Source organism: Pseudorca crassidens, chromosome 10 (genome assembly GCF_039906515.1).
Source record: "Pseudorca crassidens isolate mPseCra1 chromosome 10, mPseCra1.hap1, whole genome shotgun sequence".
Taxonomy (NCBI): Eukaryota; Metazoa; Chordata; class Mammalia; order Artiodactyla; family Delphinidae; genus Pseudorca; species Pseudorca crassidens.
Window position 1 is genome coordinate 34,343,595 of NC_090305.1, and position 18,508 is coordinate 34,362,102.

Consider the following 18,508-nt stretch of genomic DNA (forward strand, 5'->3'; position numbering starts at 1 on the left):
ACCTCATGCCAACTCAGATCCGGAAGTGGTGGCCATTTGGTGCACTGGATTAGAAAGGAACATGAGGCTGCGTCCCAGCTCCATGGGAAAGAGTAGTGACATTCACCAAAGACCTGTGCTGTGAGACTTGGAAAAGTTAGGGATGCCTCCCATAGTTTAATTCCTTCCTAATCATAGTAAGATAGAGACAATAAAGTCTCAAGAGATAGATTGCCCAAAGGAGTTTTTCTCTCAGTCTTCCCAATCAAATGCAGTGCCAAGTAATACTCATCTCCTTTCCTGCCTGCTTCCTCAGTGTGGGATTCTTCCACTATCCAAAGGGTCTTTGGCCTCAGAAAGAGTGCAGCTTTTTGGCGATGGTGCTGGATGACTTATAGCCAAGTCACGACAAGCCTGATTTGGACAGCACACTGAGTGGGGACATGTCCTAGCCTCTTTGAATGTCCTTAATGCTACTGTGACTTCCAGTCTTGTTTGGAATGCTACCAGTTTGTCTCTGTTCTTTTATAGGGAAATAAAAGGCAAGCACAGTTTTTAAATAAATAAACCTAACAGGAAATTTTTAGCTGTTATGGATTCTTCCTTGTTACAGATATGCGGCTTATCTCTTGGAAGTGGCACAGAAACTTTCACCTACTTTGCTTAAAAACAGTAGACAATAGGCATACCTGCTAATATGGTTTTCTTGGGAAAAGGAAAGCTTATTATATGGCAGTGTCTGGGTTTCTCAGGCTCTATGTAGTGGATTCCTGAGGAGCTCCCGTAACTGGAAGGGACAGTATGACATTTGTCATTTAGACTATTCTATAAAAATATACTTATTATTTTAATTATCGGGATGTTGGGAGAATATGATGACTTTCCTTTGGCTCTCATTTTGGACTAATGGAAATTTGAATTCGTTCTTTGTACTTAGATTACAAAGAAAAGGGCTTCACACAAGCCAACTTATGAAAACTTACAGAAGAGTTTAGAGGCCATGAAGTCCCACTGTCTGAAGAATGGAGTCACCGACCTCTCCATGCCAAGGCAAGGAAATCCAGGGCCCTAAATGAAGACTTGATTAGTGGGGTTTACTGTCTTACCCAAAGACAGGTGACTTAAAAGCTTAATGTAACCTAAAATACAGACTTAAAGGTGGAAAAATTTCAAAACATTTAAAAATCATCAGTAAACAAGTTGTCAGATCTTAGCCTAAGGTGTGCTCATCTTTTAGCCTGGGCTGAATGAATCAGGATGATTAAACCACAGACCTGCCTCAGCCTACTTAGTAGGGAGGAACCATTGTTCACAGACATTAGTTGAATTCTGGGCATCCTCTACCTGAAGCTTGGCCTCTATTTCTGAAGCAATACAGCTAAAGAACAAAGACTGATCAATTGTGATTTCTCTCTGGGCCACTTCAGGTGTCCCAAACCTGTTAATTCTGTGTGAAGAAAGTTGTAAGTTACCACTGCTTTTTAAACTGCATGCTTGTTTGTGTTCAGTGTGGACAATAGCCAGAGGATAGGTCCCTTATGTAATGTCTTAGACCCTAGATATTGGGAACTTAAGGGACTGACGTTAGGGGTTCAATATCCCCTTTGTTTCCTTTTCAGGAAATAGGCTTGGGGTCCCTTCTTCTCTTCTTGTCAGACTAGTTTTGTCAGTGCTGAGCATGCATGCAGGTTTATTCCAAGGTCCAAGTTACTTACGAGCATGGCTACATGGTCCCTTATGTTACGCTGGTCTTTAATATGTTCATCGCTTATGTACCAGAAACTTTTTTTTAATCACAATTTTTTCAGGTACTTAACCACATTTATAGAAAATTATCAATTTTAAGCATCTCTTTTCCCTAGGGATATTGAGGATCAGTTAAGTAACATCTTGGAAGAAAGGTGCCAGGTAGTAAGAGTTTTGTGGGCCGATTGGGGTTTCTCACCAGAGTGCTGCAAAGATCCGAATTACAATCAGCTTGGCATTTCCCAACATTCCCTCTTGACTTCCTGTGTGCAGAGATCCTGTCCTTTGTCATTCTCCTTTTTATCTTCCTAACATTTCATTATCATAAGTGTATTTTAAAAATACCAACCTTTTGCCATCCACCAACAGCTAGTTTTCATCAGTAGAAATAGAAGGATAGTAAGTTCTTCCATCTCACGGCAGTTATACATTTCTAAACGTAGCCTGAAGTAACTGGGAAGTGGTACTTTATTAGGCAAAAGAGAAGTGACAGCTGTTGGATGTTAGGGCGCTCTAGGAAACAGCCTTAGGTGACTCACAATAGGAGTTAACTTCCCAGCTCCCACCATGGCTGCCTATAGGTGTGAGACCAGATGATACCTTAGGCTTTGGGTGGATGCAGCCTAGAGGAAGAGGGAAGGAGTGTTTTCCCAGATACCTTCGTCACAACCAGTGGGGATGTTTTGTCTTTTTCAGGATTGGATGTGGTCTTGATCGTCTGCAATGGGAAAATGTATCTGCGATGATTGAGGAGATCTTTGAGGCAACAGACATCAGAATTACTGTGTACACACTCTGATCAGATGAGCATTTTGGATATGTCTACCTTCTGTGTCATCTGGGCCTTAGGACTGAGCAAACTGATCTTAAAATGGTCAGAGGAAAGTTTCATGTGAAGTAGTCTGTTTCACAGGCCAGACTTTGGTTGCTGTATTCTCACGATTGGGCTGGGAATTTGGAGGAGGGATTGCTTGGGAAGTGTTGCTGGGAATTTTTTTTTTTTCCAGGAAGGTAAGGCCTAGATGGCCTGATACTAGGTGGGGAAGCCAAATGTTGGGCCTATGACCCCTGTTTTGCTAGGGATGCTACTTGATTTGTTTGGGTTGCCACTAGGTGTCAGCATTGCTTCTACTTCTGCTGTTTAAGAGAAATTTCAGGAAGGATGAACATTTCAGTTAATTTTGCATCTTTTGTCATTTGTGCACTTACCTGGTATTATCCTTATGTCATAATATTCATCCTAGGAGAGAATTATGGGTTCAGTTTTGTTTAAATTACAAGAAAGAGTTTTATGTTGTTAACAAGGAATTTGTGGTGACAAGAATGGAAAAATAAATTCTTGGGCGGGGGGGCGGGCAGTGAGGTTCTGTGCACATGTCTGTGTTGTTCTGGACTTGGGTAATGGAGGATTCACCTGTAACTTAATCCGGAGGAGTCAGATAGAGGGTCCAGTACAAAGAGCAGCAAGGTGAGAAATAAGACATCAGAATGGGCAAGAACTGTGGGTCAGCACACTGGAAAGGCAGGCTTTTAGAATCTCCCCGTGGTGAACTCCTGCTCTCTTTTGTCCACCACATAGGTTCTGTGATTGAACCTGTTTGAATTCAGTCATGAAACAAATAAAATACTATGAAATATGTGGCAAAGTTCTTAGTGTGGAGTAATGAGTCAATAAATCAGTAGTTCTCAACAAAACCCATATGAATCTCCTTAAAAAAAATAAAGGTCCACTTCCTCCAAAAAGAATTCTAATTTGGTAGTGGGGGGGGTGGGGGAGAGTGGCCAGGTTTCTTTGTATTTTTAAGCTCCAGAGGATTCTGATGTGTAGCCACCTGGGATCGAAAACAGTAAATATTAGTCCCCTTTTCTTCTAAGCTAAGAGAGCAGTGCTTTGTCCACTCTTGATTTCGATGGTGGAAGAATAAGGTTCATGGATTTAGCCAGTGGTTCAGTATCAGAGGTATGGGGAAAACTAGTAGAGTATTTCAACCCTCCACCCCCTTACTGTGGTGTTGAGTTCAAAGAGACAGACCTCCTATTGATTTTCTCCCTAGAGTGAATTCTGGGTCTGTCATAGGACTTGCTGCTTTCCCAAGTGTAAAAGAACTGGATTTTAGAAGCGGCTTGTTAAACACCAGGAAAGCACTGGTTAAATATAATCTTTGTACCTTAGACTTGTGTTTTTATTGCATCTCAGCCTGAATGAGGCAGCAGTTTCAAAAAGTATTTCACTTCTTTTGTATCTATGTGTAACAGACAAGTTCTCCATGTTGTTGGGGGTAGGGGCAGTGCCGGGGGCAAGTTCATTGTCAAACTTTTAGACTAAGACTTTTTTGGAGCTTTGTTTCTGTCCACATACACACAGTAAAATTGAAGGGGGAAAAAAAGGGAGAGAATGTCTATACAAAACAAAATGAGAGTGGAGTGGTAAGAGGAAACTTAGAATTCAAGTATTTTGCCTAACTATGCAAATAAATCTTAACACTGGGTCAAAACATTGATTTTCTAGGCTGCTTCTACATTTTAAGGGATTAGGGTTAATTTTTTTCATGGAGTATGAGCCTCGTTCATATTTCTTTAACAAAACTAGTCTTGTGGAGGTCTGGCTGTGAGTGGAATTCAGCAGGGATGTGATAAAGTGCTTTGTCATTTGCAGATAGTCTTGGGGTCAAATTCCAATGACTTACCACACTTGAAGCCTGGGGAAGAGGCATGGCCTGATACTCAGAATGGACACATTATTCCTGGAACCTAGTTAGAGTTTGGGAAACACCCAGAAATTCACATGTGAAATTTTGCTTCTACATAGGACTCAAACAAGCCTTTTAAGAAATGAGACTTTTGACACCATCCTGCCGTTGCCATCAAGTACCACATACTGACTATTCTTACATTATGTGTATCTGAACATTGAAATCCTACTTCTTGTCCTTTCCTCTTTAATCAAGGTGCTAATTGCCTATGAGTTGGCACTTGGGATGTTTATATACCTTAGAAACAGATTTCTTGTGCCTTTTGTTTCATCCTCTGCCATACTCCTTGTCTTCAGAGGAGGGAAAAGGTACTCATTTACAGCTAATCTCAGAAGAAAATATTTCATGAAGGTCAAGACCGAGGTGTGAAGTCTGCATGGGAGAGTTAGTACATCCCGTGTTGCCTAGGCAAGTTCTGGTTTAAGCCTTCCTCCCACTTTATATATTGTCATGGCTTGGTTCATAGCCTGGGACATCCCTATTCCTGGGACTTGCTTACTGTCCATAATAACTTCTAAATGTCCAAGTTCCTTAAAAAACTTGGTCACAGAAAGACCACACCACCTCTTTTATTAATGTTGCTGTTTTTCTTAAAAAAAAGAACCCAACTTAAGATGCATTTCTGGACATATTTCAAAGATCTGTGCAGACTTTGGGTCTGAGGCTCTTCGACCTAAGCAGCCCAGTTGAGGGAAATGCGGACCTGCAGCCCCGTGGATGCCTGGTGCCCGTATATGGTTGCCGTTTCTCTCTTCGCAGCTCATTTTCCTCTTTCCCAAGAGCAGCCTTAGAGAGAGAGGCACAGCTTAAATGATTTACAGCATAAGTGTATTTTGAGTCCTCGGAGGGCGTTGTGCAGTAGGATTGGTTCGTGTCAAATGTTGTCCAGCTCCAAGTGGCATTGGGAAGTCAGGCATGTCCCAGATGGCCACATGTGTCATTGCTGTCTCTTGGTGGCAGCAGACAGACCTTAGTGAGAAAACAGAAAGCATGTTACTGAGAGCCTTGCTGGCCCTAAGCAGTGAAGGGTTTTCTTTTTGAGTTAGGGATTCTTTGTGCCCTCGCCAGCAAGTGCCTGAATTTCTCCATAGTCTCCTGTGATTTCCGGTTTACTCAGGACTGGATTTGTTTCATTCATGTTTTGGTGTGGTTCGCACAGAGAAAGCCCCAGAAGAGATCTGCTTTAAATATGTTATCTTGAGTTAAATATATGGTTAAATCCTATTCTGTCATTTTTCAAAAAGACGGAATAAGAAATATGAGACAAATTTTCTTTAACAAGTGCTCATTTCTTGAGAGTATTTTAATTAAGCAGAGTTCTTTGCTTTTAGATGACAACTTGATTTCATGCCAATTTTTTTTTTTAACTTGGTACATTTTAACCTTTCCCTTCAGGAATATGAGCAACTAAAATAGAGTACAGGGAAGCATGTTAATGGGTCCAATAATACGGTTATGTACACTAATGGAAGGAGGCTTATAATGTGGAACATGTCCAATAATATTTTATTTAAAAATAATTTGACTTAGAAATGGACTTTTCCCTCAAACTGATTTATCTATTTTACTTGTTTATTTAGATTAGCAAAAGATATAACTCTCAGTTATCCAAAATTAAAGGCTCTTTTTAATCCTCCTTGAAATGCTTAATTTTTATAGCAGGTTTAGCTATTTAATTATTATTATTATTATTATTTTTTGCAGCACACGGGCCTCTCACTGTTGTGGCCTCTCCTGTCGCGGAGCACAGGCTCCGGACGCGCAGGCTCAGTGGCCGTGGCTCATGGGCCCAGCTGCTCTACGGCATGTGGGATCCTCCCGGACCGGGGCACGAACCCGTGTCCCCTGCATCGGCAGGCGGGCTCTCAACCACTGCGCCACCAGGAAAGCCCTAGCTATTTAATTATTTGACTTAATGGACAACACACACACACACACACACATCCATCTCTGACGTCTGGTTAGTTGGGCAGCTGGAAGAAGTGGCCTGTGACTCTGAAAGATGCATAAGAAGAAAGCACACGAGTTAAAATTAGGCTACCAGTCATCATTCTACATAATCTATGTAGGGTTTATAATTACGAGTGACAGTCCCTATACTAATAAAATCTTCGAGGAATTTAAGTTAATTTTGTATTTTCAGAGGCCATCCTTAGAAATCTGTTTGTATTACTACTCACCACCACTCAGAGGGGTCTTATTTTGTGTGAGCAAAGTACCATGTGGCATTACCTGACCATAGTCTCACTGAATTCAGTGAATGGGTCCTGCTTTTTGTAAGAAATGGCCAAAAACTGTGTCTTCATGGATTGGGGAACGCTCAGCTGGAGAATGATCAGGCACCCTGTGTGCATGTCTAATAGCAAACACCTGCCAACATCAAGCCCTGAACACTTACGTTTCCAAAACGTGTCCATGAAGCAACATCTCTTTAGACTATTACGAGTGTGAGACACCAAAAATAAGTTTAATATCTTCATGGAAGCATGCCGCTTTCATGTTTTATTAATAAGTGAGGTGTTCCAGAATTAAAGTTGGATAAGAGGGTGGTGAAGACCCTTTCTCTGTTACGGGAAAATTTTGATCGGTAACTCAGGTCTTGTAAAGAGACTTAGTCATTGCACTTCTATGGGCGCAAACTAGATCAGATGAAATTCAAAAGGAGGTAGTAAAGGATCCTTTACCCTCTTTCCTGAGGGCAATCGGCCTGTTTCTCTAAGAGTCTAATTTACCCTCAGCAAGAGGCCAAATTTGCCTTAATCGTGTCCTAATTATTTGCTTAAATAGCTAATCTTTACTTCCAGTTCTCCTATCACATCTTGATATCTGTAGGAGGCTACTTCTGAGCTGCTGCCTAATTTACAAACATCTTTTAAACCTTTAAACATTGCTGTATAGCAGAACTTGTTGCTATATTATCCTCATTCCCCGCATTCATTTTTTCTGCGAGTTCTGATGAGGTCTTCTCAACATTAGGGAAATGTTCTTGCATTGTACATTCAAACAGCAATTATTGGTCTCCCTCAAAGCAGAACCATTCGTCTGAAAACATGAAAGCTTCTCTGGCCCCCAAAAAGTTGAATACAGATCCATTCGAGGACTTTCAAAAGTACCAAAAATGAAAAAAAAAAAATGCCCCTGTAGGAATGCAGAACCTACATTAGAGAAAAATGGAATGGTAAGATTGCAAATGGGGTGGCGGCAGGGCGTCTAGAAGGTGTCCAGAGTTAGTAAGTCTGAACAGGTGGACATGGGGACATGCTTAGGGGGCTGAAATATCTTTGCTGTTCAGTAACAGGTCCTTGCACCGTCTAAATCTTACTATGAAAGTCATTCTGTCTCATCAAAGCTTCTGGATTCCTGTCACCCTTGAGCACTCCAAGTTATGGGGAAAATCAGTTTGATATAAAAGAGTAGGAGAGAAAAGGATTTAGGGAGAGGAATTGAGAAGAAAGAGAAAAGAAGGAGGGATCTTCTAAGAATGTTTTTACAACCAACCAAAAACAGAGATGAAATCCTATCAAAGGAAAATCAAAGAGACCACTCGTTCCGCCTGACCTTCTACCCAAGTTAACATTGAAAAGACTCACGTGAGGCTGAGCCCACTCGCCTACTTCAGGATGTCGGCCAACTTCTCGTCATAGTACAGGAAGTTCTCCTGAATGTCCTCCCAGGGCTCAAAGGCCTTGGATTCACCCTCTTCTTGCTCCACGAAATTCTGCCAGACGTACTCGAAGTCTTGGGGCTTCATGATGCGCAGTTTGCAGCCAGCCTCCTTCAGCTTCCTGAGGGCCGCCTGGATCTCAGGCTCCTCCCACATGAAGAGCCGCCCCACCAGGAGGAGCAGACGCAGGTTCTTGGTCTTGTTGAGGGTCCTGACGATGCGGTCAGCGCAAGCCGCGCAGGGGCTGGAGGACACGTACCAGGTGACCAGGTAGCGCAGGGCCGGGTCGAAGGCTGGCATGATGGTGTTGAAGAAGGCTTCCTCCGCGTGGGCGGCGACGTGCTCGTCCTCTAGGTATCCCTTCGAGGCCTGCACTTGGCCTCCCTTGCTCTGCGCTTCAACCACATAGCAGAGGAAGGTCTTGTTCCGCCCGGAGCTGTACTCCACATTCCGGAACTGAAACTTAAAGAAGTTGGCAGGCAGCCGCTCCCTGTGGGTCAAGGAGGCAAAGGCACAGGGAAGGAGAGAGAATGATGAGTTCTTGTTCTAGGACTAGCATGGAGTGGATGGCTCTCCAAGATAAGTACCTCTGAGACGCATTCACTCTCAATACCGAAACAGGACTTGCCTACGCTGACAGCAGTGACAAAAAGACACGAAGGAATTCAAATGTTTATCTAAAGGAGAGGAGAGAATTTGGAGTGAGGTGTGCATCCTGGACACCTCATTAGCACAGGTCTCCAAACACTCCACCTTCACTCCCAGCACACAGCACACGCTCACATTTCTAAATCAGTGACTCTTTAACCTGGCTGTACGTTAGAATCCGCTTGAGGAGCTACAAATGTCCATGCCCAGGCCCCACGCCAAGCCAATTAAATGAGAACATTTGGAGGAGGCCCAGGCATCAGCATTTTTTAAGTGCTCCAGGGCTTCCCTGGTGGCGCAGTGGTTGGGAGCCCGCCTGCCGATGCAGGGGACACGGGTTCGTGCCCCGGTTCGGGAAGATCCCACATGCTGTGGAGTGGCCTGGCCCGTGAGCCATGGCCGCTGAGCCTGCGTGTCTGGAGCCTGTGCTCCGCAATGGGAGAGGCCACAGCAGTGAGAGGCCCGCATACCGCCAAAAAAAAAAAAAAAAAAAAAAGTGCTCCAGATGATTCTATGTGGCCAGGTTTGAAAAGCAGTGTTCAAATAGTAATTTTACAAAGTAGCAAGCCTGTAAAATATCTCATGACAGAGCAAGAACATTTCATGCTTTCATATCTCTCCTTGTCAGTCACGGATATTGCATCTTAGGTACAGGATGGCCTAAAACTTGCAGTCCCAGGCTCTCCCAAGGACCGTTTTTCTCAAGTCTGTCTTTTCCCTCAGGTGAAAGAAGGGTTGTCATGTAAGTGTCCAAGAATGTTTATCTTTGAGGCCAGACTACCTAAGGATACCTTGATATGAATTAACTTGTATAAAAGTTAAAAGACTTGGCCTCTGCCTTCCAGATGCTTGTAATCTAGCAGCTAGATTATAGCTGGAAAGAAAAGATGTAAAGAAGACAGCTGAGAACAGTCGAGGACTACTAAAAATGAAGAGGTAGAGTGGAGGACATGTGATGAAGGTTCTTGAGAGTTTAGCCTTGACTCAGTAGCCAATAGAGAAGTGTTACAGGTTCCTGAGGAAAGAAAGGTATCATGAAAGTGAGGTCCATGGAGGAGTACCGGGGTGGCATTAGGCAGAGAGAGGGAAGCTGGGGGAAAAGCCTGGAATTTAGAAAGCCCATTTGGTGTCTTAGAGCACCAGACTTGGTAATGAATATGTCCAAGGGGAGATGGATGATTAGGAAATGAAAGCAGCATAAAAAGCCCAGGTGTTTTGCAAAGTTTAGTAGTAATAAGGGGAGAAAAAAGGAGAGGGCCTAAAGAAAGCATCAGAGGTGAAGATTGTTTTCATCTTTACGTGTATGTGCATGTTTTTCTAAAATAGGGAAGATTTGTGCAGGTTCGAAGTCCAAGGAGAATGAAGAGGCTGCAACAGGAGAGATTGAAAAGGTCAGAAGGAGAGGAGTGGATGAGGACCAGCTGGAGAGGCTGAATGTTTTCTTTTAAAAAATGTAATCTCTGTGGTTGCCCCAGAAGATACCCTATGGCAACCATTAACTCTGCTCTTGCTTCTCTACACCCCTTCCCTTCCCCCAGAGAGGTCACCCAACTCCCTGGGCTGCAGAGGGATCCCTGGTATCCCAGGGTCTTGGCTTCTTAGGGGTAAGTAGCAGGTGCCAAAGAGCTGAGGAAACTTGAGCCATTTTCCTGCAGTCCTTCCGTCCCCCATCACCACATTTTCTCCAGCCAGCTTTCCATGTCCCCTGCTGTCAGGTTAAGTTTCCATCGTGGAGATGGATGTGTTTGGGGACCCAGCCCTGGGATTCCTTCGGGTACTATCTTTAGCTCCCTAAGTCCCTCTGTCCCTGGTTGAATGTGTTTATATTTACTTAACATTTGGGGAGGATGGACGGCCAGATGATTCCCCTGTCCTCTTTCAATCCCTGCTGGGAATTCACTTACACTGGGCTTTCCCCCACCAGACCACTCCTGAACTCAGCCAGTTGCTAAATGATCCCTTCACTTCCTAGAGTGGCTTTTTTTTTCTCCCGAGAAGCACAGAGCTTACCTTCCTTGCTGAAACTGTTTTTGTTTGTTTATTTTTTAATTGGAGTATAGTTGCTTTACAATGTTGTGTTAGTTTCTGCTGTACAGCGAAGTGAATTAGCTATAGGTATACATATATCCCCTCTTTTTTGGATTTCCTTTCTTCAAGGCCTTTTGCCGGACCACTTCCCCAAGTCCAATCCAGAGCTACCTGTAGGATGGATTCTCAGGTAAAACTTTTGGAAGGATTCATGGCTGCTTGGTTGGCTTGGGGGCTTCCACAATAGCTGCCTGTTGGTCCCTCAGGTTTCCTTCTGGAAACCCCGAAGTATTGCTCCAACTCTGCCAAGTACAGCCCAGCCGAGAGGACATGTGTGGCCCAGTGTGCAGTTGCAGGTTGGCTGGATGGTCTACAACTGATGCTTCTCTCAGCCCATCCTCCTCTTCTTTAGGCAAGAGGAGAGGACCCAGAGAAACCGGAAACCCAAGGGAGAGGAAGAATTTTCACCTCTCTGTAAATATGTTTCCACCGCCGTGGGCCAACAGCCCCATGGTCTACCCTGTCCCTCAGCAGGGCCTTCTGGACTAGGGACCTCAGGAATGGAAGTGCATCCAAGGGGCAAAAGGGAAAGTCACGGAAGGTCCTGGCTCCCCAGAGATTAAGCGTGCTTGCCTTCCCCGTGGGATTCTTGGTCTTCTAGAAGGAGCATAAAGGTTGAATGAGGTTCTTTGGGCTTCCCACAGACTGAAACAGCTCGGCCCTGGAGGGCTACCAGGAGAATAGAGGCAGCAGAGGTCTGAAATTTCTCCAGAGAGCTAGCCAACATGGCCATCTTGGGTTATATTATAGAATCACATAACACTATTATGCCCACTAGTGGAAGGAAGGAAATAGTGACAGTGATTTCGTAGATAATCACAAACATCTTTTATTTTCTAGTAGCATGATATGCCCAAGTACCACACTTACTTATATTATAGCCCGTTGCTGTCAACCCCAGCAGATATTTTACTGCTAAAGTGTGTGTGTGTGTGTGTGTGTGTGTGTGTGTGTGTTGGAGTGGTGGTCAGGAGAGAGATGCTGATGGTAGATTCCTTCACCTGGACTCAGTCCCTTCTTTAAGCACAGAAACCAACAGCATGATTCCTACCCCCTCCTGCCAACTTCAGCACCTCTTTCGGCACCACTTCCTCATACTTTCTGCAGACAAGGCCATTCATACTTCATCTGCTTAGACCCCGGTTTCTGGGCAATTCTCTAGGCAGGACGTGGAGGATCCTTATATCTAGAAAAAAGTGGGACAAAGGTCTGCTTGATGGAGGGAGAAGAGATGTGAGTCAATGCAATATATATATATATATATATATATATATTCTCACTTTCACATTAAAAAACATTTGCATTTCCTAAGCATAAATCTAGACAGTGAAAGGAAGCAACCTGAAGGGCAGTGGAAGCTACTCCAAGTTTAAACATTTGCCCCCAAATAATCCATGGAGTAGAAAATCTACTCACAGGTAATTGAGTGTTGACTTGTTTCCGCTTTGCTCACGAGACCTTTCGTGACCTACTTGAAAGAGGCAGAATTGCCAGTTTCAGTTTCCTTTTCCCTTTTCCAGACCACTTTTCAAAGAAGATGCTAGGAGTGGGCATCGTCAGAGGAGGAGTGTAGGGAAGCAGAGAGTTCTAACAGCCCGACTTCCTAGAGCTAAGAAGGGGTTTGAGGAACTGCTGGCTCCTGACTGACAGTTCTGGATGGGATTCCCAAAGCCCTGGGCCCGCCCTGTTTCCCGGGGAAACACCATCTCTGCACATGAGCTTCCACCTTCCCCCAACCCTCAGTGGAGGCCAGGGTGGCCAGAGTCAGTGGCCGTCTTCTGTTCTTTATAGAACAAACTTTCCCAGCCTACTCCAGACTCCAGGTGAGGGGTGAGGGGCCATGGCATCAACAGTGGTGTCGAAGGCCCCTCACTCTTTGCCTGGCCCTTCTCTGAACCCTGCTTCTCCTCTCCATTCCTCACATGGGTGGAGTAAACTCCTGGGGGCTAGAGAAGTGGTTGGAAGGAGACTCGTCGCCTGTGCCATTTATCTCCATTCTAGAATACTCCCTTTGATAGCAGGTTCAGCTTATGTAAAATCGTACATAACATAACTAGAGATAAAGACAAACACACAGCAAGGGGAGCTGCCAGGCAGGGCTGCAGCTGGGGTGGAGACATGGGGAGCCAACCCGTTCCGGCGCCCCAGAGCTTCCCTCAAGCATGCTGAGTTAAGAGGCAGGCATGATCCAGTGGAATTCTCTTGTGAGCCTAGCGCTGCTAGATCTTCATATATATTTCCTGAACTTCTCTCCTCAAGAAGCCCTCCCCGCAATTAATTCCCTACCCGAATGTCTGGCAGAGAGCCTACCACACAATAGGTGCTCGATCATGAGTTCACTCACTTATTCAGCAAATGTTTATTGAGTACCAGTTAGGAGCTGGGTACCATTCTTGGTGCTAGGGAAAGCAGCTAAAAGGCAGAGTCCCCGTCCTCATGGAGGTTAAATATTTCTGGGGGAAACAGGCAGTAAACAAATGTCTCCTATTCAGAAAATATTTGTTGAATATAAAAGACTCTTCTTTATGGCCTTTTTAGATGCACTTGCATCACTGTCTGATGCAAATCAGAGAGTCTTGGGGTTCACACCCTACTCCATCCACTAGCTTTGGGCAAATTATTTCTCCCTCTGAGGATTGGTTTCCTCATCTGAAAGATAGGTTGAGTAATCCAACCTCTCAGATTTTGGACAGCAGTCGACACTCGAGAAATTAAACCTGGTACCGATGGATGGTACCCTCTCCGGGCCTCAGATCTTACCCCTTAGGCACATCCCTCCTCTGCTCTCCTCCTGTTCAGAGGGTTCTCTCTTTCAGTGCTGCGCTGGTTTAACAGCTCTCTGAAAGAAAATTTTTTTAAAAGCCCTGATTTCTAACATTTGCTGATTCCTGTAAACACACCCATTATGGAGATTTCAGGAAACCAACAGGATTTAGTGAACACAGACTTGGTAAGAGATGCACCCAATTGACTCTCAGCTGAGAGGCATGAGCGGGCCTGGGCACACTGCCACGGTTATAGACCTTTCTCTAGCACTTTCTACCACATTATTTTTGTGTGTGTGTGTTTTTTTTTTTTTTTTTTTGTGGTATGCGGGCCTCTCACCGCTGTGCCCTCTCCCGTTGTGGAGCACAGGCCCTGGACGCACAGGCTCAGCGGCCATGGCTCACGGGCCCAGCCGCTCCGCGGCATGTGGGATCTTCCCGGACTGGGACACGAACCCGTGTCCCCCTGCATCGGCAGGCGGACTCTCAACCACTGCGCCACCAGGGAAGCCCTACCACCTTATTTTTAATGTTCTTAGGTCTGCTTTCTATTTTTTTTTTTTGGCCATGCCACGAGGCTTGTGGGATCTTAGTTCCCCGACTAGGGTTTGAACCTGGGCCCTCGGCAGTGAAAGCTCCAAGTCCTAACCACTAGACCACCAGGGAATTCCTTTAGATTTGCTTTCTTTCCCGAGTGCCCTATTCAAACAAGAATCACGATAAGTGGGCATGTCTCTCCTTATTCCTACCCAGTACCCCCTCCTCCCCTCAGACTGTTTCCTGAAAAGCCATCTGCGGTTCTAGTCTGGGGCCCTGTTCTAAGAGTCAGTGTGGCTAGACCTCTCCCCCGTGGAAGTCCAGGCTCTGCTGGTCCTTTGATGCCAGGGCGCCTGGAGAGCGAGAGAGGAGAGCTGTTCCCTCTTCCTGTCCCGGCACAGACACAGCCACATCTCTAGGCTATTTTAAGCTGTCTGTTTACTTGGAGGGGCCCAGGAGACAGATCTCCACAGCTGTTCCTTGTGGCTGGGAAACACGAAGGGCTCCACCTCCCTCCTGAACTGCTCTCAGAGCACCCAGAAAGCTGCCCTACTGTGCCTTTTTTTCTGAGCCTTGGGTCAGGGAAGCCTCTGAGCCTCACCATCTCGAGGATGGAGAGAGCTGGAGCTCTGTTTGGGAGATCAGTGGAAAGGATGCTAGGGTGGAGTCAGAAAACTTGCCACTTACTGTTTCTGTGGTCTTGGAGCCATGACTGGATCTCCCCTACTCTCAGCTTCTCCATCTGTAGAGCGGCAATGATATAGCTCCTCTCCTGGCCTTGTGCTGAGGCCTGAAGGCACTCAGGCCTGCGGAAGTGTGCTGAGATTATAAAGCCCCAGACACATGAAGTGACATCAGAGGATTGAACCTTTCAAAACCAACCACGCTGAGACCTCAAAGCACATTCAACTCAACAAACATACTCTAATTCTGTTCTGAAGCAACCCTGCCCCTGTGCCGGGGAGATCACAAGATCACGACACTGTGCAGAGTGGGTGTGCGTGTGCCTGTGTGTGTGTGTATGTGACCAAGGCCAGCATGGACCAGCATGTTTAGGTGTTAGAAGAAGGATCTCCTTCCACAGAGAGCCACCGGAATCAAGGATTCTCCTGTCCTGGTGGCCCTAGGCTCTCCCTGTGAATGTATTAATCTGTGCCCCATTGCTCCTTTAATCCTGGGTTGAAGGGGACATTACTTGGTTGGCCATGGGTGAGTGCAAGTTCCGGGGCTCTTTCCTTAAGCCTTGCCTCAGGAACTAGGATGCATTTCCCTCAGGTTCTGTTAGAAATCGGAGAATATCTGAGTTGGAAGGGACCTTGGGAATCAACTAGCATAACTTCCTCATGTTACGAATGAAAAAACTGCAGCCAGGACTGGAAAAGCACTTGCCCAGCTTCAAACAACAAGTCCAAATTGCCTCCCAGGGCCCCTTCTGCCCCTTGAAGGCATCAGGCCTCGGTTCTTCCTGAAGTTTCTCTTCCTGTGGCCCTTCGTCTGCTGTGGGCATTGTTGGAGACTCCCGTGAAGGAATCCTAGTGGCCCCACGTACTTCCTTCTTATTCTTTGATTAGGAACTTAGCAGAATCTTCTGCCAAAGGGACAGAGAGGGAAGAGGAGGAAGACAGCTTGCTTTCATTCCTGGAAGTGGCATAATCTGGAGAAGACAGGGGGACCCTGTGTGCAGCCCCCTCTTTGGAGCTCAACACTCTTTGCTCTAGATTCTGCTTCCTGCAGGCTGTGGCTGAGGGTGTTGGAACCCCTCCTCTGCCCAGAAGCTCTGGGCCTGGCCTGTTACTTCTCTGTTTCCCTGGGGGGCGATGTAGGCAGCCCCTGGGGAGACTCAGAAATGATTCAGCAAGCAAAAAAAAAAACAAACAAAACGCTTCTCACTTTAGCTTGGGAAAGGATGGATCTGTCTTTCCTGTCTTAGGATCTTCTACTCCAGGGAGAAGCTCTAAAGAAAGAGTGAGAGACATACAGGTAGAGGAGAGGCCCACTCAGAAGCAGAGAGAGACGTTGAGGGAGGGGCTACTTTGGGACCATATTGAAATGTACCGGTGGCATCCCATGTTTTTACCAAATTCCCTGGGACTAAACAACCTCTACCCAGAGAGGCAAGTGATGCCTCCGGGGTAGTTTCCTCCTCTGGGCCCTGGCCTCCACGGAGTTTCCCCACCTCCCCTGACTGGAGGTGTCTGAGAAGCCAAGAGAGATTTGCTGCTGCGTCCCCTGCAGCCCCTGCTGTGCACACCTGTGCACTCTCATGGCTGCAGCAATCCCTACTCTTACCATCCTAAGTCCCCCCAGCCTGTCCCCAGCTGGTGCTCTTCTAGGGAGGAGGAACCCAGTGCACACCCAGCTCTCACCCTGTGACGATCTCAAAGGGCGGCAGCTCCTCCAGTTCCTTCAGCTTCTTGGGGTCCTCCAGGTTCTCCAGATCCTCGCCATCCTGCGAGGTAGGCGCCGTGGCCGCGGCGGTCTCTTCTTTCTGGGCCATGGAGGGGCTGAGGCTTGGGAGTCTGAGAGAGAGGAGAGACGGTGGGTCTGGGCCAAGGCCTGGAGGCAGAGTCCCAAGCAGCTGTCAGCAGCTAAATCTGCCTGGGGGTGACAGGAAAAGGATCTGGCCGTCCGGGAGTGTGCTCACCCGCTGGCCCACAGGCTTTATAACCAGAGGCCCCTCCCCCAGGCTCTCTCGCTCTGTCTTTTTTTAATTGAGTGACGGCGGGTGCCGGGATGGGGGGAATGGAAAATCTGGCCATCGGTATCCCCTATTTATCAGCAGCAGACAGGAAGCTGGCAGGTGGGGATGGCTTGGCCTGCTCTCCCTCCCCGCACCAGGTCACACATGTATGCATATTCTCTTTGTTCTCACCCTCCCTCACCATGTATCCCTCACCTTTTTTTCCCACCCAGGTCGCCTGGGGAGATCGTGGAAGGGACCTAGGGTGGGTGAGTTTTCGGAGGGAAGCTCTCTCAGAGGTTTAAGCAGGACAAGGCTTGTGTTGAAAGGGGCATTTGCAAAGAGACCCAGGCCAGCTTGGTTGGGGAGACTTGGGTTCAGGGAAAAAGGGTCCTGAGACAGGGGGCGATGAGTAGTGCAAATTGGGAAAGAAACTGTGAGTTGTTACTCAAAGGGAGTGGTTGCTGATTTACCTGTTACGATGCATAAGCAACGTCACGTCGACTGGGCGCCTCCAGAAGTAACACTATTGCCATTTACTAAGCTTAGTTTTGGAAAGAGGCCAGGCAGTGAGTTTAGTGTTTTATATGTGAAATTGGACTTAATGCTCTCAATAGTCCTGGGAGGCAATGTGGATTATCCCATGTTACACATGAGGAAACTAAGATGCACAGAAGGGTTAAGGGCCTTTTTACGGTCATAAGCCCCAAAATGGCAGGGCCAGGATTAAAACCAGGCCTTTTCACTCCTGAGGCCAAATGTCCAACTGCCATGTATGTCCCCTCTCAGTTGGTCCTTTATTCATTTAACAAATATTTATTGAGCATCTACTATATGCTAGGGGCTGTTTCAGGTACTGGGGTATGGCAAAGAACAAAACAAATGAAAATCCTTGCTCTCACAGAGCTTGAGGGGGTTGAATAATATACAGGATAAGTAATATATATGGTCTATTTGGTGGTGCTAAGGAGAAAAGGCAGGGAAGGGGGACAGAGTGACATGTTTTTATAGGGTGGCCAGAGAAGAACTTTGAAGAAGGAAATAATTGAGAAAAGATCTGAAGAAGGTGAAGGAAATAGTCATAAGCTTATCTAAGGGGAAAGTGTTCCAAGGGAGGGGCAAAGCAGGTGCAAAGGTCCTGAGGTGGAAGCTTTCCTGGTGTGTTTGAGGAACAAGTAAGGACATACACATGGCTGGAGAGTCCTAGGAGATGAGGTCAGAGAGATAAACAAAGGTTAAGTAGGCTGGGGCCTTAGGGACTGTTATAAGGACCTTGGCTTTTTCTCTGAGTGAGATAGGAAGCCATTATCTTTGAAAAGATGGGACACATGGTCTGACATATTTCTGTAGGATCACCCAGGCTGCTTTGTTGAGAACAGAGCAAAGGTGAGAAAGAGCAGAAGCAGAAGAACTGGTTTTAAGACTATTGAAACTAATGAGAGTTGACTGTTGCCCCTGGAATAATCCCTGAGCTGGGACAGCATCGGGAGGGGCTGGATGATTTTTGCAGTTGACACGGTGGGTGCTTAGCCGGGGCCATGGGTTTTCGTGTCTGGGGCAGTGCAAACATTCTAGGACATTCTCAGGGCAGCAGAAGTGTGGGTCAGAGTCACCTAGATGCTGAAAATGAGGAACCTAAGAACGCTGG

General features: G+C 46.1%; 2 protein-coding genes and 1 long non-coding RNA gene across 8 annotated transcripts in view; 1 reads left to right on the top strand and 2 right to left on the bottom strand.

Moving 5' to 3' along the window:
* The window catches only part of OARD1 (O-acyl-ADP-ribose deacylase 1), a 6,713-nt gene extending 2,816 nt beyond the window's left edge, over nt 1–3,897 (top strand). For all 6 annotated transcript variants that reach the window (XM_067753042.1, XM_067753038.1, XM_067753039.1 and 3 more), the window contains exons 5-6: nt 917–1,029; nt 2,422–3,897. In XM_067753042.1, coding sequence (XP_067609143.1) covers nt 917–1,029; nt 2,422–2,524 — 216 coding nt within the window. In that variant the 3' untranslated portion in view covers nt 2,525–3,897. The remainder of the gene's footprint in view (nt 1–916; nt 1,030–2,421) is intronic.
* A 1,132-nt stretch (nt 3,898–5,029) lies between these two features.
* On the bottom strand, nt 5,030–16,820 carry APOBEC2 (apolipoprotein B mRNA editing enzyme catalytic subunit 2). The gene is made up of 3 exons (XM_067753036.1): nt 16,547–16,820; nt 8,069–8,632; nt 5,030–5,447 (listed from the first exon to the last, which is right to left on the bottom strand). Exons 1-2 carry the CDS (start codon nt 16,675–16,677, stop codon nt 8,089–8,091), a joined length of 675 nt encoding a protein of 224 aa, XP_067609137.1. The 5' UTR covers nt 16,678–16,820; the 3' UTR covers nt 5,030–5,447; nt 8,069–8,088.
* LOC137232013 (uncharacterized) lies at nt 11,692–16,534 on the bottom strand. Its single transcript, XR_010946836.1, has 2 exons — nt 13,639–16,534; nt 11,692–12,064 (listed from the first exon to the last, which is right to left on the bottom strand). It is a non-coding gene; the product is annotated as an uncharacterized lncRNA (long non-coding RNA).
* Nucleotides 16,821–18,508: the final 1,688 nt, after the last annotated feature.